Source organism: Cryptomeria japonica, chromosome 7 (genome assembly GCF_030272615.1).
Source record: "Cryptomeria japonica chromosome 7, Sugi_1.0, whole genome shotgun sequence".
Classification (NCBI taxonomy): domain Eukaryota; kingdom Viridiplantae; phylum Streptophyta; class Pinopsida; order Cupressales; family Cupressaceae; genus Cryptomeria; species Cryptomeria japonica.
In genome coordinates this window covers 606,513,052-606,537,709 of record NC_081411.1, presented here as the reverse complement: position 1 = coordinate 606,537,709, position 24,658 = coordinate 606,513,052, and the positions used below count along the sequence as shown (strand labels likewise).

The 24,658-nt window shown below is 38.3% G+C and overlaps 1 protein-coding gene across 1 annotated transcript in view; it reads right to left on the bottom strand.

Moving 5' to 3' along the window:
* Positions 1-4,621: 4,621 nt before the first annotated feature.
* Positions 4,622-24,658, bottom strand: part of LOC131043312 (uncharacterized) — an 85,928-nt gene continuing 65,891 nt past the window's right edge. The window contains exons 8-10 of the mRNA XM_057976510.2: positions 5,743-5,919; positions 5,039-5,125; positions 4,622-4,952 (exon numbers count right to left, since the gene is read on the bottom strand). Of these exons, the coding sequence (XP_057832493.1) occupies positions 4,890-4,952; positions 5,039-5,125; positions 5,743-5,919 (327 nt within the window). The 3' untranslated portion in view covers positions 4,622-4,889. The remainder of the gene's footprint in view (positions 4,953-5,038; positions 5,126-5,742; positions 5,920-24,658) is intronic.

Sequence of the window (24,658 nt, the reverse complement as noted above, 5' to 3'; positions counted from 1 at the left end):
CCATATCTATCCAATTCAAGCTAAAATCATTGCAGCGACCGTCTGTTTACCCGGATCCTCTTTGGGGTGTATATGTTTGTCTTTGATTTAGAATAAATTTTGATTTGCAATGCAAATGATTGCTTGAGATGCACAAAAATAGTTGTCAAATCTAAGGTGAATGGTGATGATATTTTAATAATTAAAATGCTTTTATCTGTAGGAAGTGGGAAGGCCATGAGATGGAGCATATACAATTTGTGGTGGACTAGCATGAAGTAAGGATGGGTGTCAACTAGATTGATCACCTCACAGGGGCTTCACTGTCTAGGCAATATTATATCATGTGCATTCATATTGTGGGGTTTTAATATCCCAAAAATGAGGGTACAATATATTGCCTATCGGTGAAAATAGAGGAGGGGTTTAATTCTAGCTATGAAAAAATACAATATTTGGCAAAAATAGGGGGCTTTTAATTCAAGCTGTGTATTGGGAGGGGGTGACAAAAAAGGGGTTTAAGGCAATATTTTTTGAAAATAGGGGGATTCTTTAGTATGCCATGAACGCACATGCTATAACCCATGTTCACTAAGTGAAGCCCCCATGGATCGCCTAAGGAGGTAGAATGATCAACCAAATCAAAACATCTCGCAAGTCCATTGAATGTTGGCATTCTTGTAATCCCATGATTCATCGTTAAGAATCGATCTGAGAATATTTGGAATGCATCAGCAAGATGGAAATTTCCTATTGACGTGAGTGGCTCATGCATCCAGAAACCAGAGATTTTGGATTCAACCTACACAGGCAAAACTCCCCTATGAGTCACCAAAGCTATAGATTTATCTACAATAGCCTAAGGCCAAGCTACAATTCATATTCTTAAAAAGACCCTATGGCTTTTTCTATTATTTCAGCCTTGTTTGAGCAACCTACAATCTTAATATTCTTAAGTGTCAAGCTCACTATGAAGCGAGCCACATGGCAGAATGGCAAAGTTTCTAGCAAGACCACAGCCTTTCATTTTCGCAAAGGCACGTGAGCATGCCACGTGGTGGCACAACAAGGTCTTTACAAAAAGCTTTTGTTTTAGCAGTGCCCATCACAAAATGTGTCATGTATTGGTATTGTGGGGTTTGGAGAGGAAGGAAAGAGCAAGATGCCCAAAAGCTCTGGCAGTGTGTCACGTGTCTAAAGTGTGTGCTTCTAAAAGGAAAGCACACAATATTGTGGTGCGAGCAAAGGATACCACATGTCAACATGGTAGAAGCCCATAGATGTTTTGAGCCCGAGAATGAATTATAAGAGCGCTATCAGTTGTTCCGTAAGCAGAAAGGCACTGGAACACATCGCGTGGCTAAACCAAAGGACACAAATGCAAATAAAAAGCAAATATCTATGTGATTCAAGAGTTCACTTCGCTCAAGCATTTGCAATGAAAGTAATGGATGATTCCAAGTGGCATCCATGTCACGCACATAAATGGAAAGTAGTGATATCAAAATCACCAACTCAAGGTAGTTGCAACTATCTCCATGATGGCACTTAACACATGACAAATATGCAAAAGCCTTTTTTAGTTGTAGGTACCTTTTTCGACATGGGGCGTTTCTTTATATAAGCCTAAGGGCACATTGTAATAAGAGGTTGGAGTTTTCCGCGATTAGGTTCACCACTTTTTTTAAAAAACTATGTCATTAAATAAATGTAATCGCTGTATAACGATTGAAGCTTTTATGCAGGCTGTGGATTATTGGATCATGTCTTGCACTCTTTCATTTTCTACAATGTTTTATGTTTGGCCATCATACTATGCTTGTTGGTGAATGATCATTAGGAAAACCAAGTTTTACTAGATAAAAGCGATACACCCATTTTCATCGAGCCTAGACAAGTGCTTCCCACGCTAAGGATCTAAATGTTATGCCATCTGTTTACATGACCTTGTGTATCCCATCCTCGTTCCAACTATAAAGAGTTTGTAGCATGTTGTACTCAATTTGCAAAAGTTAGTCATTTCTTGTTATCTTTAGAAGGGGGAATTTAAAGTGTTGTAAAAGCTTTGCATCGATACATTGCCTTAGAGTAGCTAAGTTTATATTTAGTTTTCTCTTCCCTTTTCATCCCCTCTGATATCTGAAGAGCCAACTTCTAAAATCTCAAAGGTTTCATAAGTCCCAAGCCCCACACTTTTGAAACTTTCAAGCCCTCTTTAAGCGTAGACTTTGGAGGTCAACAAAAACCAATAGCTTTTGGTCATCATGCATGCATTCATATCATGTATGAATGATAAAATAATTTAAAATATCATTTTCCAGCTACCACCGCTCATTCAAAGTAGATACATAGACTAACAAAATATATGTCATAAATTTGAATTACAACTTATTTATATAATTACATATTATTTTCAACATATTTTGAAAATATTCTATATATTTCTCTAAATAAAAGAAATGTTTATATATAATTATAATAAATATAAACTATATGAAACATAACTACAATATGAGAGAGACCTGCTGTCATAGATAGACCTTTTAACATCCAAGAGGCAAATAACTTATCGTACCATTGAAGGGAGCAACCCTCCAACACAAACACCCAACGATCATGCTGCTCCTAATATGGTTGCAAACTACACTAGAGAAAATAAAACACAAAAGACTTTTTTCCCATTTTCTCGTGTTCTCTAGTTTTCAAAGAGAAAACGCTTCCACTTATTACTTTTTTGACCAATGATATGATGTTATTATCAATTGTTAGTTGGCTGGCTACATTAACACCTATAATCAAGTGAACTAATCTAATTACGATCTCACGTTGTCTCGGGCTGATTTAATTGCCAATTATGATCAGGTTAGATAGTGCAGCTACATAGACGCCGTTTAGATTTTAACGTCCATGATAATATGTTACTTGTTTAGATTAGAAATGTCATGTAGTTTCAAATTTATTAAGTTTAATCATGTTCATTTTTTATCAAATATGAATATAAAAACTTGTTTATCCAAAGGATGGTATGCATCTCATATATGTTAATAAACAAGGTCATTTTTCCAGCATTGATTGTAAGATACACTAAATATTCCTGGTCTATGTTAAGTCTAACAAATTCATGAAGAGAAATGCATACAAACGTAAGGAATGTTATGTTATATTGTTGTAGTGGTTCATGGTTGAGGAAAGACGTTGTATGCATAGAACAACGAATACATCAGAAAGCATTAGGTGATATTTTATATGTTCATCATGTCAGAGTCGTTTGCTTTTGCTGTTCTTCTCTAAGTTAACAAAGGAACAACAGGATCACATTCAGTAAAAAGAGTCACGAATGAAGGTGGTTGACCTTTCATGGCGCAGCTAATGGAAATTTGGGCAAAGCAGGATAATGAGAAATGATTCCAAAAGAAGGGGGATTGTCATCGTCGCTTTTTTTATCTCAAAAACAACATCATTATTCTAGTGGAAGATCTCCATTTATTGGTATCCGTAACAGTTGGAAGCCTTTCAGCTTTGATCAATATAAAGAAAACAGTTGGAAGCCTGTGGAAGGGACCACCCTAAGTCGGCATCTTCCCCTTTGCCAGAACCCTGCTGATCAAATCGTAGAATGTCGAAATTCTAGTAGATTTTTATCAGTCCAACAAAGGATACCCCACCATAGATAGGATGATCAGGCTGGTCAAAATCGATTGCGACCACGAAAATACAGATGTATTTATTAAAAAATTAAAAATGAAAAAGACGCCATATTCAGGATTGAGGTCTAAAAGTAACAATTACTTTTAAATGTTCTAGATGTGCCCAAGGTAGTGTTGATCAACAACTGTCACGAATTTTGTGAAATAGGACCTAAAATAAATCACCACAATACTTCTCTGTGCTTCTGTCGGAAAGTGAATATCGTTCTCAGAAAAGGAATGAACCTTAATTATTAATTTGAAGAGATGATGGAAGCATTCGTATGAGCTTAAATAATCAATTTGGGGAGAAACTAAGAGACATTCTCATAACCTTAACAATCAAATTGAGGAGATAGTTGGTGACATTCTTAGAGTAAAAAGCGAAAAAAAGTTGGAGATAGCATAGCCAAACAGTATTGACTTCTCCTTGGGATTGTAGCAGAGAACAAAAGTTAGGCAAATCTGTGATATAGGGGAGAGGAGAGGGACCAATACATGAGCACCCTAACTTTGCACTTCTCATTATCTTATGTGGATAATCCAAATCTCTCAATTTTGTACAGCAATTTATTTGTCAACTTTCCTAATTAAAAACTTTGTTTTCCAGTCCACATGGTCAAATATGATGCACATCAGAATGCTTTTCTGTGAAGATGTTCAAAATGGTCTCCAGAAAAAAGTGAAACCAATAGGTGTGCACTCAGTCATGTTTAATGGTGCACTGATGTGGCGTCACATGATTGGTTGCTTTTTGAAATTTAGAGAAATCTTTTTGGAATAAGTATTGACATGACATTTTTAGTGCACCACTATAGGGACCGTTTTGGTCACTTGCTGTAACATGTATTGGTACCACCATCCACTACTGGTCCCTCTCCCCTAGCAGGGAAGAAAAAATCACCAAAGAAGGCACCAAAAGGCTAGTTTGCTTAACATGTTTCCAAAATAACTGGTAAAACAAAACTCAAAATTAATAATATATTGAGTGACTATCCAGAGAATGCACTGGTGGTGCTAATATTCACATCGATTCTCCAAGTAGATTGCTGAGATAAAAGGATCTGTTTAAAATGTGGGAGAAAAGACATTTATGTGATTGAGATTGATCAGTGCATGATAGCAATCAGAGATTTCCTCCTTGATGCTATCAGCATTTGACACAGAGGATACTGTATAAGTGCGGAGTGGATGCATTTCGAATTGAAGTCACACTTATCTTCTCTATGCACTAACATTCTCGATCAAAGCTTTTTTATCAATTCTCTTCATTATCCCTGCTATAACCTGGGTGGCAGAGAAAAGGATGGCATAAGCTTAACATGTAACATTGTGCATCAGATGCTTACATATCAATCTAATGACATAATTACCTTGCCACAACCTAGCTCATAGCTAGTCTTCAACCCCTTGCCCAGAAGAGACTTCAATGTAGTTTCCCACTGAACTGGAGATGTGACCTGCAAAATATTAAATTACTGCATTATGTATGGTGCACCTTCAAAGAATGTGGGAAATCTTATCTTGTAATGGACACAACATCAGAGTCTTAATCGAAGGAACCACATGATTTGCAAGAATTTGGATTACAAAACATAAAAACTGCTTCTGATTTAGATCTAATATGTAAATGAAACCTTAAATTTAAAACAAAACAATTCATTTAATCCCACCAGAAATCGGTCAACCATTATCAACCACTTAAGACTTTTTCATGAATGCTTCCAAATTCTGCATATTAGTAAATGTGCTTGACACTCTGAACATGCATAAATTTGTTTCTGGATTAAAATGAATAGAATAGATCGAATAGATCGAAAGCTGTTTCTGGATTAAATTGTGTACAGAAACAATTTAATCAAGAAACAGCTTTCGATCTATTCTATGGATTGTGGAAATCTCTTATCTTTAATGCATAAATTTACTAAGTGCAATAACACCGGCAGTAGTTTGCTTACTCTATCAGCCAAAGATATACTGACGACCAATAGCATGATGCAGAAGTATTAACCTATCAAAATTAACTCAATATTGAAAAAAAAACCATGGAGTGGAACATGACAGTCAAATAATCTACCTGACGAGCTAAAATCTTCTTAATAGTAGCAGGATCTGAGTGTGGCTGAGCATCAACATTTGATATGACTGGAATTCGTGGAATCTTGATCTCTGTTGCTTCCAAGGCTGCTTCCAGCCTTGAGACAGCTGGCTCCATAAAATGAGTGTGGAAAGCACCAGCAACAGCTAAACGAACCTGTCAACCATAAACATACAACAACTACGCATTAAAATTAAACACACAACTTGCTTCCAAACAATATAATTTATGGGCAGGGAAATCCATGTCTTGGAGCCATCAGTTCAATATGCACCTATCTCTAGATAAAGTTTTGTCTAGGAAGATTCATGCTATGTTAGAAAAACCTAAGAAGCAAAAGGAAAATGTAAAAAGTCAAACCAACTATGACCCATGTAGTGCAAGGAAAGTATTCAAAAGATTTCATTCCATACAAATCCACTTAATAAAAATCAATACAGGAACACATCGTTGCAATACAGTTTAAACCATCAATTGTCACGACCCACTTTTGCCTCATTCATTAATTAATTAATAAAAAAATTGGGTAAATTAACAATGATTATTACAATAATTGACAATTTAAAAATCAGTTTATTAGTTAATTTTGCATTATCATTTATGGTGTAAATTGTGATTATAATAATTTTCAAATTTCAACGTCTTTAAAAACATTTATCGCATTTTGTAACTGATGGGAGTTACAAATAAAGTCAATATGGTGTATTTAATAGTAGAGGATAAAATTAGTAAAGAGACCATCAGTGGGAGGGTGGAATCGACCATCACATACTCTGGCAAGTTGGTGCACTAGACAAAATATGCGAAGGGAGAGATCAGATAACTGACTCTAGTACGAAGGAAGAGAATCCCATGGAAGGAAATAACCAGCAAAAGGGGCAGAAAAACGTGGGGAAACTACTAGTGAATAGCACAGAAACCACAGTCAACTATTAAAGATGACATTGTTGACATTTTTAGTAGTTAATAAGTGCGTGCAATCAAGAACTGTTGTTAAGGGAATATACGATGTCTGATGAAGCTTTTCAGCGACTATATAGACCATTACGATTTGCACGGGTGTTTTGAATCTTTTAAATGATCTAGATGTATTTGGAGTCTATTGTTTTGTGAATGGATTTTGACATGCATATATGCCTCCTGTATTCGTATTCCTCACAACTAGGAGGTATTTTGGTTTAACATATGGATGGGTTTCATCCTGATTTAGTGCCACCAACATTCCTCGCACCCTGCATGTGTTTAGAATATTATTTGTATAACTTGCAGAGACATCTTGATCCGCATGTCTTGATATATCGATGCCACAATTTACACATGGTTAATCTTGGTTTTGTGATTGAAAATGATCAAAATTTCAGACCTTGTGACTCACAAATGCTCTTATTTTGCTTTCTACAACCTACTATTATGGCACCGATTGTAATGTCACCATTTTGAAATAGGATTTAATAATAATGCTAATAATAAAATTAGAATAAAAAATAAAATTAAAATAATTCAAGTTTAGTAAAGCTTAATGAATGGTCAACAGGCATGAAATGAAAAGTTGTCACTCCCTCAAATGTGAGATATATAAGGGAGAAGAGACCTTCACTTGAATGGGGGGGGGCGGGGATTTGGAGAAAGGCAGAAAGAAGGGAGCATGTGAATCAAGGAAGGATTAAGGGAATAAGAAAACAATAGGAAGTAAAAAAGGAAGTGACTCTTTCAAAAGGGCAGACATTATGAAGGGTTGTACTCTTTCAAAGGGCGCTAAAGGAGAAGAAGGATCAAATGGAACAGAGAAGGAAGTGGAATTAGAGGAGATCTAGAGCAGAATCAGATCAGAAGTATATGGAGGGATCTGAAATAAGATTTGAGAAGGAAAGAAGAAAATATGATATGCAGATCTAGAAGAAGAAGATATGCAGATCTTAAATGGGATATATGCAAATTTGAAAAGCAGTAAAGACAGAATTGAAAAGTGAGAGATAGGTGAAGATCAAATAAGAAGTAAAAGGGCAGCAATTGTTGCCAAATAGTTGTATCTTTTCATAACCAAGGTGTGACCCTTTTTCTCCATGAAGGGTATAAAGTGGAGACCACCATCGAAGAAGGAGAATCATGAGGCATTCGATCAAGGAATATATGCAGATAACATATTGCTTCTAATATATATATATATATATATATAATGATGATGATAAAGACTCCTTTAAGCTTCAACCAATCTGCCATCCCATTATGTAGAGGAGATATGTACATATAAGGAATGCAAGTAGCATAATGGCGGGTGCGGCTGGGAGGCCAAATGGCAGGTGTCATTCTGTGCTCTTGGGCTTGATGGATAGGCTCAAGTGCCTTGTATGATCTCCCATAGTGCTTCATAATGTGGAAGAGTTACTGGGTAAAGCCTTAAGGGAATCCCACATGTATATTATGTATGTAATGACCCCTTCTCAAACCTGATCCTTTCTGCAACCGTTGGTCTCTTTCTAGGAAGCTCGGAGGCCAGTCGGAGGGTAAAATTAGGGTTTCCTATTTTTGAGGAGGTCTTTTTGGATGGGTTCATCGTCGGCTTTTTCTGATGGTTCAGAGGGCTTCGCAACGATGTCTTCATCTCAGTTTTTGGAGCAGTTTTCAGAATTTACTATTTTTAGTAAGTTCTATTTTTGGTAGGGCTCGCGTGGCATCGGGCAATCTCTATATCCTGTTCAGTCAACTCCAGGAGCATGGTCAGGTTCTAGCTTCAGATTTTGGAGTTGTGTGGTCAAGTAACTTTATTTTAATTAAATAATCATTATAATTATAAAGTTGCTTATCCCCCCTTGGCCTAGTCCAACAACTTAAAAACATCACTTAAAAGGGGGACTTTATGGGTGGCGCCCTCATGGAAGATTTATTTAATATTTTATCCTTGGCCAAAGTCAAAACATGGCGAAAACTTACCAAGGTGATATTTTTATATTATTTCATTTGACTTTTTGGCTAGGTGTGATGGCGCCATGTTGAGGAGGGGATTAGGGTTTGCCTTGGAAATCGAATTAGGGTTTTGAGGAGGCAAGTGAAGCTATTTATTGGAGTCTTGGGAGGATTGAAGGGATCTTTTGGCAGAATTTGTATTTGGGCAGCCGTCTGGCTCTGGACATGCTTCAAGGAATGGAAGCCTTCTAGCATAGGCATCTCTTCTTGCTTGAAAAATAGCAACTAGGGTGATTATATTCTCTATGTAATTGCATTTAGCCGTAGTTTATCATCAGAGTTTTCATTGTAATCATTTAGGCTTATAGTTCATTCAGTTTTCTGCATCTAGAATTCCCGCGACTAATTTCATGTTTTGTTCACAACCAGAAAATACAAAAAAATTGCATTGTGGGTATTAGTTCTTTGCATTTGCCTCACCTAGGCGTTGCATTTCCTAGGGTTTCAGCAAGTTTGGTTCATGCATTTATTTTTAATGACAAATCGTATTTTGCAGCCAGCCGTACCATTTTAAATGCATTGGAAATCGTGCCATTTTTCATTGTGAGGGTTTTGCAGTGTTGTTTGAGTCTTTCGCAGGTTTCCACGTCACCAAGGCATTTTGCAATTAGTTTCCGGAGGAAAGAAGATTGTACGAGGACGAAATGAGCTGTTGGCAGTGATCCATGGGTTCGCGGCTGAATGTGCAGGTTTATGTTGAATCAGAAACTCTCTTCTAAAAGGGGAGTTGTGAAAGAATTTCTTTGATTGTACTCTGACTAGTAGTACTGGCAGTCTTGAACTGTGATCTTGATTGTAATTGTCAAGCTAACCAAACTTATCTTATCTACCTCCATCCTATGGTAGCTCCTCTCCCTGTTGGGATTGAAAGCACATCCTGGATGTCGAGTGTCTTTTCAGTTTCTGCAATCAATTAAATTCAAGCATTTAAGTTTCACTCCGTCATATGGTAGCCCCTATCCGTCTGGAGTGGGTAGCACATACTTGGCGTTGAGTTCCTTCCAGTTCTAGATTTCAGGGACCCTCTGACCAATGCTCGCCATCCCGGCGCCATACTGGTTAGAGTTCTTTGCATAAGCAACTAAGACCCTCTGACCAATGCTCGCCATCCCGGCGCCATACTGGTTAGAGTTCTTTTCATAAGCAACTAAGATCCTCTGACCAATGCTCATCCACACGGTGCCATTCTGGTTAGAGTTGCTTCAGCAAATCAAATACTTTTTTCTCAGAACTAATTGATCACTCATATAGTTGTTGTAATTAAGTTGATCAAAAATTTCAAAAAAATTGGCTAGGGATATTTCAGTGGTATCAGAGCCAAGATCCTGCCATCCTGTGAGCAAGTCTGTATATGAGTGACAGAGAAAAAAGATACTGGGCAAGAGAAGATAAGAAGGTTGGGAAACAATTCCAGTTTCATCAACCTCCTGAGGGTCAGACAGCCTCAGAAGTCTTAAGGGCTCACTGGGAATCTTCCAGGGAATCTAACATGGCTGAAGGAGAAAGGTCAATCGGGGGAAATGAGGGGTTCACCCGCAACAGAGATGATAGTGGAAAGGAAAGAGAAAGATCTCTGAGTCCTGGGAAGAGATTTGAAAGGAAGATGGATGCTTTAATGGACATGGTATCCCTCATGATGGGAAGAGTGGGTCAGAACACCACTCCTCAGAATAACTCAGGCCATAGAGGAGAATATAGTGCCTCCAAACCCCAAGATGAACATGCAGGCCGGGTAGTACCTAATAATACCAACATATCTTCCAGGCCCTTTAAACCCACTTTCCTGGCACCTACAATCAACCAGCCAGATCCCGAGGAGAATGCTTCATTTGTGGAGCAGTTGAGACTCGGTAGAGCAGAGTATGATTCTCTGCCTGATGACATCAAAATGGATATGTCCTATAATGATTTTATGGATCATAAAAGGAAAAACAAAGGACAAGGGAGGTATTATGACCAAAGGAGATCATTCAATCAAGGGGATTTGTACCAAGCTGTCAACAAAGTTATCCTTCCACACTTTGACGGAAGTGAGACTAATTCAGCCCGAGCTTGGATTCAGAAGCTGGATAACTATCTAGCTCTTAGGCCAATGGCAGAAGAAGAAGCGATTAAGTTCGCTACGCTGCACCTGGACGGAGTAGCGCACGAGTGGTGGTACCATGGCCTCATTACTCTTGGTCATCGATCTATCACAACGTATGATGAGTTCACCACTAGGCTCATCGAGAGGTTTGAGAAGAAGGATCCTGAAATCCATTTCAGAGAGCTTGCTCAACTGAGACAATATAGTACGGTCGAGGCCTACATTGCAGAGTTTCAAAGGCTCTCAGTCATGGTGACTGGAATCACGGAAAGGAGACTGGTGATTTTGTTTAGTGAAGGGTTGACAGAACCTCTCAAAGGTTGGATCAAAGCCTTTGACCCTCCATCACTGCAAGAAGCCATGAAAAAGGCAAGGAACATGGAGTGGGCTGCTCCTAAGGCCAAGTTTCAGTCAAATTCCCCCTTTCAGAAAAGGGATAAGGGAAAAAGGCCTCAGCATAGACCACCCTTGAGACCTCAACACCAAGAGTTCAAGAACCGCAATCCAAATGTTACCAGATTGGATCCAGAGACCCTGAATGAACTCAGAAGGAAAGGGTTATGTTTTCGGTGTAGAGAAAAATGGTCTCAAGATCATGTTTGCCAAAAGGGGGTTAAGTTCAATCAGATTGAATATTATTCTGCTGGTGAAAGTGGGTCTGATTTATCCGACCAGCAATCTGATTATGAAGAAAGTGAAGGTGATAGAGCCCCAGAAGAATCTGGAGATGAAAAGGAGTGTGGTGGAGTCTTGGCCCAGCTCTCTAGTTTTCAAAGAAACGAATCATTCAAGGTTCGTGGGATGATCAAAGGGCAGCGAATTGTTGCCTTGATCGACACCGGAGCAACACATAACTTCATTGATGAAGTTGTAGTAGCCAAGAAGGGGCTGCAAACTGAAGAGTTTGAAGGGTTCAAGGTCATGGTTGCAGATGGATTTCATATCTCTTGCACCAAGAAGATTTCAAACATGACCATGCAGTTGGGAAACTACGAAGTCAAGGATGACTTCTACGTAGTACACATTGGGGATACTGATGCTGTCTTAGGTATTCAATGGCTGCGATCTCTTGGAGAGATCTCCTTGAATCTGCAAACTATGGAGTTAAAGTTTCAATCAGATGGGAAGAGAGTAGTTCTAAGAGGCATGTCTAATGGAGGTCCGCGAGTGGTGTCATTCAAAAGAATGGCAAGACTGATCCGTCATGATCAAGTTGAATGGGTTGCCGAATGTATGATCCTCCCTGCAAATCCCATTGAGGCTAAGCGTGATCAACCTCCTGATATCCAGTCTCTGCTTGCAAAGAAGAGTGCAGTTTTTGCCGACTTGCCTCCTGGACCTCCCCCTGAACGGGGTTCAGAACACATTATAGAGCTCAAGGAAGGAGCTAAACCAGTGATCACAACTCCATACCGGTATCCAAAGAGGCAGAAGGATGAAATAGAAAGGAATATTCAAGAACTCTTGGAGATGGGTTTCATTCGCCCAAGCAAGAGTCCCTTTGCTTCAGCAGTAGTGCTTGTTAAGAAAAAAGATGGGACCATGCGCATGTGCGTGGACTATCGTGCTTTGAATCAAAGCACCATCAAAAATAGATACCCCATTCCCCGAATTGATGAACTCATTGATGAGTTACATGGGGCCAAGTTCTTTTCGAAGATCGATCTGAGGTCGGGCTACCACCAGATTCGGATGAGGGGATCTGACGTGGAAAAGACAGCCTTCAGATGCCACTATGGCCATTTTGAATTCCTAGTCATGCCCTTTGGGTTGACTAATGCTCCAGCCACCTTCCAGTCTTGCATGAACCGTGTCTTTCAGAATCAGTTAAGGAAATTTGTGCTGATATTTTTTGATGACATCCTGATTTACAGCAAGACTTGGGATGAGCACCTTAAACATTTGGAGGTAGTGCTTAGTACCCTAGAGTCAGAAAGTTTGTTTGCAAAAGCTTCCAAATGTGAATTTGGAATGGAGGAGTTATTGTACTTGGGTCACATAATCAGTGCTGGGGGAGTAAAGGTGGATCCGGAGAAAATAAAAGCAGTAATGGATTGGCCACCTCCCGAGAACTTGACTCAATTAAAAGGATTTCTAGGTCTATGTGGTTTTTATCGGAGGTTTGTTAAGGGGTATTCCCAGAATGCAGCTCCTCTTACTGATCTCACCAAAAAGGGGGCCTTTGTTTGGTCCGAAAGAGCTCAAGAGGTGTTTGATAAATTTAAGAAAATCATGAGCTCGTGTCCAGTTCTAGCCATTCCAGACTTTTCCAAACCATTTGAGTTGCAGTGTGACGCATCAGGTGAAGGAGTTGGCGCTGTCCTGATGCAAGACAAACACCCTATCGTGTTTGAGAGCAGAAAATTGAGGGGTGTGGAGAGATCCTATTCAATTTATGACAAAGAAATGCTTGCCATTATGCATGCATTAGCCAAGTTCAGGCAGTACTTGGTGGGAAACAAGTTCGTGGTAAAAACAGACCACAATAGCCTCAAGCATTTTATGCACCAGAAGGATTTAAATGAGAGGCAACAGAAATGGGTGAGTAAGCTGCAAGCTTACGACTTTGACATTGAATATGTCAAAGGGAAAAATAATGTCGTGACCGATGCTCTCTCCCGACGGCCTCATCTTAGCTCATTGTGTGAGCTTACTGCAGATTGGAGAGACATGTTGCTTGCTGATTATGCCAAAAATCAGTTTGCAACCAGCATTTTAGAAGGTACTTTCCATGATGAGAAGTATCAGGTGGTTGAGGGATTGATTCACTATAAGGGAAGAATCTTTTTGGTGGCTGATTCTAAGCTCAAAAGAAAGATCCTTGTGAATTTTCATGACATCCCAGTTGCTGGCCATCAAGGTTTTTTCAAGACCTATAGGCAGATCCGCGAAAGGTTTTCTTGGAAAGGTCTGAAGAAGGAGGTGCAACGCTACATTCAGGAATGTCCTGTTTGTCAAGCGAATAAGAATGAGCATACATTGCCCGCCGGATTGCTGCAACCACTTCCCATTCCCAATCAAAAATGGGAAAGCATTTCAATGGATTTCATCACTGGGTTGCCCAAGGCCCAAGGGAGGGATTGCATTTACGTGGTGGTTGATAGATTAACTAAGTTTGCTCATTTCTTTGCCATTACTAGTACTTTTTCTGCAGCCCAAGTTGCAGATTTATTTTTTCGAGAAGTGTTTAGGCTTCATGGATTGCCAAAGAATATTGTAAGTGATAGGGACAGTAAGTTCCTAAGTACATTTTGGCAGGAAGTCTTTAGAATGAGTGGTACTGTGCTGACTCCAAGCACAAGTTATCACCCCCAAACTGATGGGCAAACTGAAGTTGTGAACAAGTGGCTGGAAGGCTACTTGAGAAATTATGTGTCAGAGCAGCAGAAAGCTTGGGTTAAGTGGCTGCATATAGGCGAGTATTGCTACAACTCTACCTATCATATGTCAATCAAAATGTCTCCCTTCTTGGCACTTTATGGGTATGAAGCACCCAGCTTTGCAGATTTGGTGTTTGGGGATAGCAAAGCCCCTTTAGCCAAGGATTTATTGCAGCAGAGTCAAGACATAATGAGGTCCTTAAAGGATAATTTGCAGATTGCACAGAATCAGCAGAAGTTATATGCTGATCGGAGACGGGTAGAGCGTTCTTTTGAGGTTGGGGACATGGTCTACCTCCGGTTACAACCTTATAGACAGTCCACTCTCAAGAAGAGTGGAGCTGAGAAGCTGAAACCGCGCTTCTATGGACCATTTAGGGTCATCAGGAAGATTGGGGCTGTAGCTTATGAATTAGAGCTACCTTCAGATAGCAGAGTGCATAACGTCTTCCACGTGTCTCGCCTCAAGAAGGCACTTGGACACAATGTGGTTGCTTCTTCACAGTTGCCACCGTTGGACGAAGAAGGTCTATTGATTCTAGTTCCCGAGGATATACTTGATGTCAGAGAACGTTCTTTGAGGAATAGAACTGTCAGAGAATATTTAGTGAAGTGGAAGAACCTACCTTTGGAGGATGCAACATGGGAAAATGATGAGATATTGCAGCATCCTAGGTTGCGATTGCTTGAGGGCAAGCAATCTTGGGGAGGGCGGACTGTAATGACCCCTTCTCAAACCTGATCCTTTCTGCAACCGTTGGTCTCTTTCTAGGAAGCTCGGAGGCCAGTCGGAGGGTAAAATTAGGGTTTCCTATTTTTGAGGAGGTCTTTTTGGATGGGTTCATCGTCGGCTTTTTCTGATGGTTCAGAGGGCTTCGCAACGATGTCTTCATCTCAGTTTTTGGAGCAGTTTTCAGAATTTACTATTTTTAGTAAGTTCTATTTTTGGCAGGGCTCGCGTGGCATCGGGCAATCTCTATATCCTGTTCAGTCAACTCCAGGAGCATGGTCAGGTTCTAGCTTCAGATTTTGGAGTTGTGTGGTCAAGTAACTTTATTTTAATTAAATAATCATTATAATTATAAAGTTGCTTATCCCCCCTTGGCCTAGTCCAACAACTTAAAAACATCACTTAAAAGGGGGACTTTATGGGTGGCGCCCTCATGGAAGATTTATTTAATATTTTATCCTTGGCCAAAGTCAAAACATGGCGAAAACTTACCAAGGTGATATTTTTATATTATTTCATTTGACTTTTTGGCTAGGTGTGATGGCGCCATGTTGAGGAGGGGATTAGGGTTTGCCTTGGAAATCGAATTAGGGGTTTGAGGAGGCAAGTGAAGCTATTTATTGGAGTCTTGGGAGGATTGAAGGGATCTTTTGGCAGAATTTGTATTTGGGCAGCCGTCTGGCTCTGGACATGCTTCAAGGAATGGAAGCCTTCTAGCATAGGCATCTCTTCTTGCTTGAAAAATAGCAACTAGGGTGATTATATTCTCTATGTAATTGCATTTAGCCGTAGTTTATCATCAGAGTTTTCATTGTAATCATTTAGGCTTATAGTTCATTCAGTTTTCTGCATCTAGAATTCCCGCGACTAATTTCATGTTTTGTTCACAACCAGAAAATACAAAAAAATTGCATTGTGGGTATTAGTTCTTTGCATTTGCCTCACCTAGGCGTTGCATTTCCTAGGGTTTCAGCAAGTTTGGTTCATGCATTTATTTTTAATGACAAATCGTATTTTGCAGCCAGCCGTACCATTTTAAATGCATTGGAAATCGTGCCATTTTTCATTGTGAGGGTTTTGCAGTGTTGTTTGAGTCTTTCGCAGGTTTCCACGTCACCAAGGCATTTTGCAATTAGTTTCCGGAGGAAAGAAGATTGTACGAGGACGAAATGAGCTGTTGGCAGTGATCCATGGGTTCGCGGCTGAATGTGCAGGTTTATGTTGAATCAGAAACTCTCTTCTAAAAGGGGAGTTGTGAAAGAATTTCTTTGATTGTACTCTGACCAGTAGTACTGGCAGTCTTGAACTGTGATCTTGATTGTAATTGTCAAGCTAACCAAACTTATCTTATCTACCTCCATCCTATGGTAGCTCCTCTCCCTGTTGGGATTGAAAGCACATCCTGGATGTCGAGTGTCTTTTCAGTTTCTGCAATCAATTAAATTCAAGCATTTAAGTTTCACTCCGTCATATGGTAGCCCCTATCCGTCTGGAGTGGGTAGCACATACTTGGCGTTGAGTTCCTTCCAGTTCTAGATTTCAGGGACCCTCTGACCAATGCTCGCCATCCCGGCGCCATACTGGTTAGAGTTCTTTGCATAAGCAACTAAGACCCTCTGACCAATGCTCGCCATCCCGGCGCCATACTGGTTAGAGTTCTTTTCATAAGCAACTAAGATCCTCTGACCAATGCTCATCCACACGGTGCCATTCTGGTTAGAGTTGCTTCAGCAAATCAAATACTTTTTTCTCAGAACTAATTGATCACTCATATAGTTGTTGTAATTAAGTTGATCAAAAATTTCAAAAAAATTGGCTAGGGATATTTCAATGTAATTTACAATAAGGATTAAGATAATGTCCCTAACTCTAGTAGGAATGATCGATTTTATATCTAACATGATTGAGTGGTCTCAATCAGGATCTAACTTGTAAATGATATCTCTATTTCATTCCTTACTTCACTTGGAATTGTGATTTTAGAGCAAAGACTAGGGCATTGGAAAAGGGGCCATTACACCCATCTTCAATCAACCTACTATTCAGAGTTTCATGAAAATTTTAAAAGCCTTTTCACCAAATCCATTTAGCACATACCCCGCAATCATTCGTATCATGAAATCCTTTCAAACCATTCTGTCATACAGTTTGCAAAGCCTAGTATTTGCTTCCACATTTTGAATACGATCCCAAGTGCTCATTTTGGCACAGGCATGGAGACTACAGGCGGCAAAACTTGTCGAATTTGTTTCCTTACCAGTCGAATGCATTTGCAGGTTAGTTCCTAAAGCTTTTCAAGAAATCCATTTTGTGCATATCCTAGAACCTTTGTTATCCACAAGACCATCTCATTGACACATTTTATCATACACTTGTGGTGCATTCTCTACATCTTGCATACATGTCCATGAGAGCATTTCCAACTGAAGCATGAGGCTGAAATCTACTCCTTGCAGCTTGATTATGGACTTCAACACCCCATTCCAAACTTTGGCACATGCCGAAACAACACTAGAAAAGGTGAAGTGATTAGATTGAAAATCCACCAGTTGTAAGTTTGTTGGACTCTGCATCTTTCTTTATGCATTTTGGGCAGCATAATATAGATTTATTTGTGTTATGGACTTTCATTTTGCCATTTCTCCAGATTGAAAAAGTCTTTCTCTGTCAGTTTACTCATTACACCTACTCTTATGTTTTGAAATTATTATTTTTGATTCTTTAACCACTGGATTTATATTCAGAAATTATATTCTTTTCATGTATAAAACACTATATTATTGAAGGGAAATAAATAGGAATGTAAGTAAAAAACAAAAAAACTTGGATCTTAATATGACAATTTTTGTATTGAGAATAACAATATACGTTTCAATGGTAAACAGTTATCTCTGTAGTTCACAACTAAGATTTGTTCTGAGAATCAGGAACTCCAAATAAAAGTTATTCATGCAACTAAGTAATATTGTCAAACAATTGGTCTTCCTGAGGCTTCATCAAGAAGCTGAGGGCTTATTTTATCCTGTTTTAAAGGGTGTGAGTTGATGTCTGCCCACTATTCCTTCGATGTTGAATTCACATCCAAATTGCATTGAATGGTGTTCACTTCTGTTAATTTATTGTCCTATTTTCAAAATTCTATAGACTGCAGATAGACTCTTCAATTCTCCTGTATCTCTTTTTAGTTTTGTGACCTACGTTGCCTCATGCAAACTTATTAATGCCTATTCCCTTCTCTCACGATCTACATCTATTAGGATAATTTTATACCTTGATCTAGGCAAAACGTTACTCTTTCAGAATTAGAGAACTAACATCTTATTGCTTCAGTCTTTTACTTATGATTTATTATTATAAACTTTATCTATGTTTATAATTGGGAGTTTTCAAGAAACATTACAAGGGTTATCATTATTAGGAATTGAAATGGTTAACTCAGAAATATCGCATGTTAACCTTCTAATTAGCATGAGATGGATCTATTTCTTTGTAACCCTTGGTTCTTTTGTTAAGGCAATCTGCTATAATCATTATGAACACTGAGTAGGGGTATATAATATATGTAATTGCCAAATGGTTTGCGAAGAAAGTTAGAAACTCTTATAGTATGTGACTGGTTTCTCTATTAAATATATCCATTCTGATTAAATGGTTGTTGTGTTATCACGACTGCAATACCAAAAAGGTGATTAAATATAGCCATTCTGTATAAATGGTTGTTGTGTTATCACGACTGCAATACCAAAAAGGTGAAGCCATGCTGTAATATCAATTTGAAAATCTCAATTTAACAGGGCTCAATTGTTAAGTTCTTTCAAAGTTCTGTGATCAAAATAGAAGAGATGGAGATATGATCTGAAAGTTGTATTTTATCTGCTATAGCGTGTTTTAAAGATGCACCACACTTATCAATTTCGGTGTGTACATCCTCCTCAATGTAAGCATGCTATTTAAGTGGATGAGGGGTTACGTAGTGAAGAGATATGTCTTCCCACGTGGGAAGACACATCTCTTCCCTACGTACCTCACCATAGTATATAAACTAGTCACGTGGGAAGACATATCTCTTCCCTACGTACCTCTCACCACAGTATACAAACTAGTCACCGTTTACTTAACCGATCGGAAGGAGTGCGACTTGTTTGAGAATCGCTTTACCACCCGATACCATGAACGGTGTAACCGTTGGTCAAACGCGATAAGTTAACTTTGGTTTTATTTATCATTAGTTAACGTTAACATATTAGTATATGAAATCAAATTTATATATATATATATATATATATATATATATATATATACGACCGACGTTACAAAATTAACACCCCCTCTTAACTAGGGAGGACACATTTCATGTTAGAGAAAACATCACAATTCATCCATTGATTGTGAAGAGAGGAGATATCACACCATGGTGATATTCAGAAATATGGTTCACCAATGAATATCAAGTCTCATGATACTCACCATAACTCATAGTTATCAAGTAAGGTATGTGCACTGGCATCAAGTCACATGATGCCTACCATACTGATAATGATTTCATGGCATGTCCACGAATATTATGTTCATAATATTCACCATGAAGATCTCTATCATAATTATGGTTTATTTAATGATATCAACCAACAGATATCTACCATAAAGTCTCAGAGATATATATACTATCATGACATGTCCACAGATATCAAGTCACATGATATCCATCAAGATAGTTAAATTGATAATTGTAAAATCGTCACCTTACAATATCAATTTGAAACAAGTGTTCATTTTTTAAAAGTCGTCAACCTTCAATAATGTTCACAGAAGGCCCATGCAGTCATGGAGTCACACACATGACAAATAAAAGAGTTTACACACTAAACATCTTTAAATATATTAGTATATCAGAATAAATGAGACTCTATCTAAAAATTAAATAACATTTTCAAACATACCAAGTTTATCTCTAAAGTGTTCAATCTTGATTCTGGAAAGAGGCTTGGTAAGAATGTGTGCAATCTAATCACCTGTACTAATATAATTCAGTTGGATCACATTCATTTCCACCATATCTCGAACATAGTGATAAGGAATCTCAATGTGTTTAGACCTGTCATAAAATATTGGATTCATTGAAAGCTTGATGCAACTTTGATTGTCACAGTAGATGACAGTAGGATTTAAGGGCTGACCAAACAGTCCTAAAAGCAATTTCCGAAGCCATACAGCTTCTCTTGCTCCCATGGAGGCTACAATGTATTCAGCTTCTGTAGAACTCTGAGCAACGGAAGACTGTTTTCTACATATCCATGAGATCATTCCCGAACCTAAACTGAAGCAACATCCTGATGTGCTTTTCCTGTTAACTATGCTTCTAGCCCAATCAGAATCAGTGAATCCATGTAGGTCAAGTTCTACATGTTTATATTTCAAACCAAAACCAATAGTTCCTCGAAGATATCTCAAAATATGCTTTGCAGCAACAAGATGTATTTCCCTGGGTTCACACATGAACTGACTTAGTGCATTTACAGCATAACATATATCAGGTCTTGTGTTTACCAAATACATCAGAGATCCAATAATCTGTCTGTAGAGTGTAGGATCTGCAAACTCTGATTCTGCAGCTGTTTCCTCTAGCTTGTGCAAATTTGTCTCCATAGGTGTGGTCATGGATCTACAATCCAACATTCTAAATCTCTTCAGTATATCAATGGTGTATTTTCCTTGATTAAGGATCATACCATCTACCTGTTGCCAAACTTCCAATCCAAGGAAGTAGTGAAGAATTCCTAAATCTTTCATATCAAACTCAGAGGCTAATTCTTTCTTACATCGAGAAATACAATTATCCTCTCCTGTGATTAGTAGATCATCAACATAAAGAATAAGAATTAATAATTCACCATTGATTACCTTTTAGTAGAGATTTGGATCTGCTTCATTCTTGAAAAACCCTAATTCCAAGAGATAGTGATCAATTCTTTCATACCATGCTCTAGGGGCCTGTTTCAATCCATAAAGAGCTTTCTTTAATCTGCAGACATGTGATTCAACCTTATGAATCACAAAACCTTCAGGTTGCTCCAAATAAACTTCTTCTTCAATCTTACCATTCAGAAAAGCAGTCTTGACATCCATTTGGTGGACTTTCCATCCTTTAGATGCTACAATAGCCAAAACTGCTTAGACAAAAGTGTATCTAGCAGCAGGAGCAAATGTCTCTTCATAGTCAATACCTTCTTTCTATGAGAAACCTCTGGCAACAAACCTTGCTTTGTGCTTCTCAATGCTGCCATCTGCTGCATGTTTGATTTTGAAGAGCCATTTAGAAGATACCACAGATTTGCCTTTAGGCCTAGGCACAATATCCCAGACATCATTTTTCAGAATTGACTGATACTCTTCTAACATAGCATCTTTCCAAACTTGATGCTTGAGCGCATCTCCAACACAGGAAGGTTCTGCATCAATGATCTCACTCATCAAGGCAGTATAACTAGAAAATAGGTTAGGTCTCTTACTTTCTCTGAAGGTCCCCTTTGGAGCAGCATAATTTTCAGCTTCTTGAAGCATCTTTTTAGCCAAAAGTGGTCTCTTCCTAGTTTCGGGATAATTTTCTTCTAAAGGTAAGCCTTGAACTTCATGCTCAGCATCTTCAAGGGTCTCCCTCTGAATCTCAGGGGTGGAATCCTCATCCAAGCTTGTAGGAGGATCTTGGTGTTCTAATTCATTAGAGCTTTTTGGAACCTTCAGAATGCTATGTCTTCCTCAAAGATGACATCTCTGCTTAGTTCAATTTGTCTTTGACCAGGTATGTATATTCTGTAGGCTTTAGAGGTTTCACTGTACCCAACAAATACTCCTTTCTTTCCAGAAGGTTCTAACTTTGACCTCTTTTCTTTGGGGACATGAATATAGACTGGACACCCAAAGATCTGGAAATGACTTATGTCAGGTTTGTTGCCAGTAAAGGCTTCTTCAGGGGTTGTATTGTCAAGAAGAGAATGAGGACATCTATTTTGAATGTACACAGCGGTCCTAGATGCTTCAGCCTAAAATAAGGTTTCTATATTTTGGTCAAACAACATAGCCCTAGCAGCTTCTACTATAGCCCTATTCTTTCTTTCAGCTACCCCATTTTGTTGTGGGTTATAAGGTACAATTAACTCCCTCTTAATCCCAGCATTTACACAATAATCTTTAAACATATCAAAAGTGTATTCCCCCCCATTGTCTGTTCTTAAGGTTATGATTTTCTTACCTGTCATATTTTTTCTGCAAGATCTTTGAATTCCTTAAATTTAGAAAGGATTTCTTCAGACTCCTTGTACCTCAGAAAATATATCCAGGTCTTCTTAGAATAATCATCTACAAATATTACATAATATAAAAATCCCCCTAATGAGGGTACAAACATGGGCCTTCATAAATCAGAATGAACTAATTCTAATACATTTTTGGATTTACTATTGCTAGAATTAAAAGACCCTTTAGTATTCTTTCCCAAGGCACACCCTTTGCAGGCTCAGGCACACCCTTTGCAGGCTCCTTCAAATTTTTGACTTAGCTTGGGTAAGCCGATCACCATCTTCTCTATCTTAGGTAGGGTATGGAAATGAAGGTGCCCTAATCTTCTGTGTCAAAGTTCATTCGAATCTGGAGTCTCATGAATCAAGGCTAGAGGTGGAGTGGTGCAAAATTTGTAGAGGCTCCCTTGTCTTAGTCCAATGGTGTGGGCTTTCTTGATGGTGGTTTCTTTGGCCAAGCAAGTACCTTTCCTTCCATAAAGGTTAATCTGTAACCCTTATCTTCAAGTGCAGAAACTGAGACAAGGTTTCTCTTTATACCAGGTACAAATAGAACTCCAGTCAGTTGTAGGGATATGCCTGACTTTAGGTTGATATTGTAGGTTCCTATTCCCATAACTGGATAATTTGAGTTATCACCAATTGTCACTTCTTCATTTGAACTTTCCACAAGTGTATCTAGGTGCTCACAAAATCCAGTGATGTGTCGAGATGCTCCGCTGTCAATCACCCATGTGTTGAAACTGGAGGTGACTTAACTAGAGAGGGTTGAGTAGAAGACTAGCTTCTCGGAATTACTCCCTTTCTTAATTTCTGCCATTGAAGCTTGTTGTTTGATCCTGTCTGGACACTTCATTGCATAGTGCTCATATTGGTCACATCTAAAACATTGTACTTCAGAAATGTCTCTCTTCTTCTTTGAAGACCTCTTCCCATTTGAGTTGTTGTCCCTCTTTCTCTTAAATTTTTTCTTCTTTCCTTTCTTGTGGGAATTAGAGTTTAAAACTTGAATGTCTTAATTACCACTGTTTTGTTTTATTCCTCTTGTGACAAGCCGAGATTCCTCTTGAATGCAATCGGTTTTCAATATATCAAACTTAGGAAATTTAGAACGAGCACTAATTCTTTGAATGAAGGATTCCAATGAGGTAGGAAGTCCATTTAGGGCCATCATAGCAAGTTCTTTGTTGTCTACTAGATGTCCAATAGTTGATAGTTGATCCCTAAGCTCAGTGATCCTCAAGAAATAGGATGTAACTGTTTCTCCTTTATTCATCTTTATATGGTGTAGTTGATTCGTTAGGGTGAGAGCCCTGCTAGTGTTGTTGATTTCATAAATGTCAACTAGTGCTTTGAACATCTAAAAGGCCGTCTCATATTTAGAAATAACTGGTACAATGTGGTCTCTTACTGAATCCACAATTATCTTAAGGGCCTTCTCTTTGTCCTTACTCCACTAAATTTTCTCTGTATCATCAGAGGGTTCAGGAATTTCACTTTTGACATGGGAGTCAATTTTATTTTCTTTCAAAACAAGCATGATCCTGAATTTCCAAGATACAAAATTTGATGCTCCATCTAATCTATCTTCAAACCTAACTTTGGTTGCCATTAGCATTATGGGAATGTGATCTTAGTAAGAGCCTGGTGAAAGTTTATGAGATCGTTATAGAATTTTAATATGATCTTCCTTAACTTCGCTCTGATACTATGTTAAGTTCTTTCAAAATTCTGTGATCAAAATAGAAGAGATGGAGATATGATCTGAAAGTTGTATTTTATCTGCTATAGCATGTTTTAAAGATGCACCACACTTATCAATTTCGGTGTGTACATCCTCCTCAATGTAAGCATGCTATATAAGTGGATGAGGGGTTACGTAGTGAAGAGATATGTCTTCCCACATGGGAAGACACATCTCTTCCTTACGTACCTCTCAGCACAGTATATAAACTAGTCACCGTTTACTTACCCGATCGGAAGGAGTGCGACTTGTTTGAGAATCACTTTACCACCCGATACCATGAACGGTGTAACCGTTGGTCAAACGCAATAAGTTAACTTTGGTTTTATTTGTCATTAGTTAACATTAACATATTAGTATATGTAATCAAATTAATATATATATATATATATATATATATATATATATATATATATATATATATATATATATATATATATATATATATATATATATATATATATATATATCAGAAGCATGAAATAGTACGACCGACGTTACAAAATTAACATGAGATGGTTATTCATGCAACTAAGTTAATATTGTCAAACAATTGGTCTTCCTGAGGCTTCATCAAGAAGTTGGGGGCTTATTTTATCCTGTTTTAAAGGGTGTGAGTTGATGTCTGCCCACTATTCCTTCGATGTTGAATTCACATCCAAATTGCATTGAATGGTGTTCACTTCTGTTAATTTA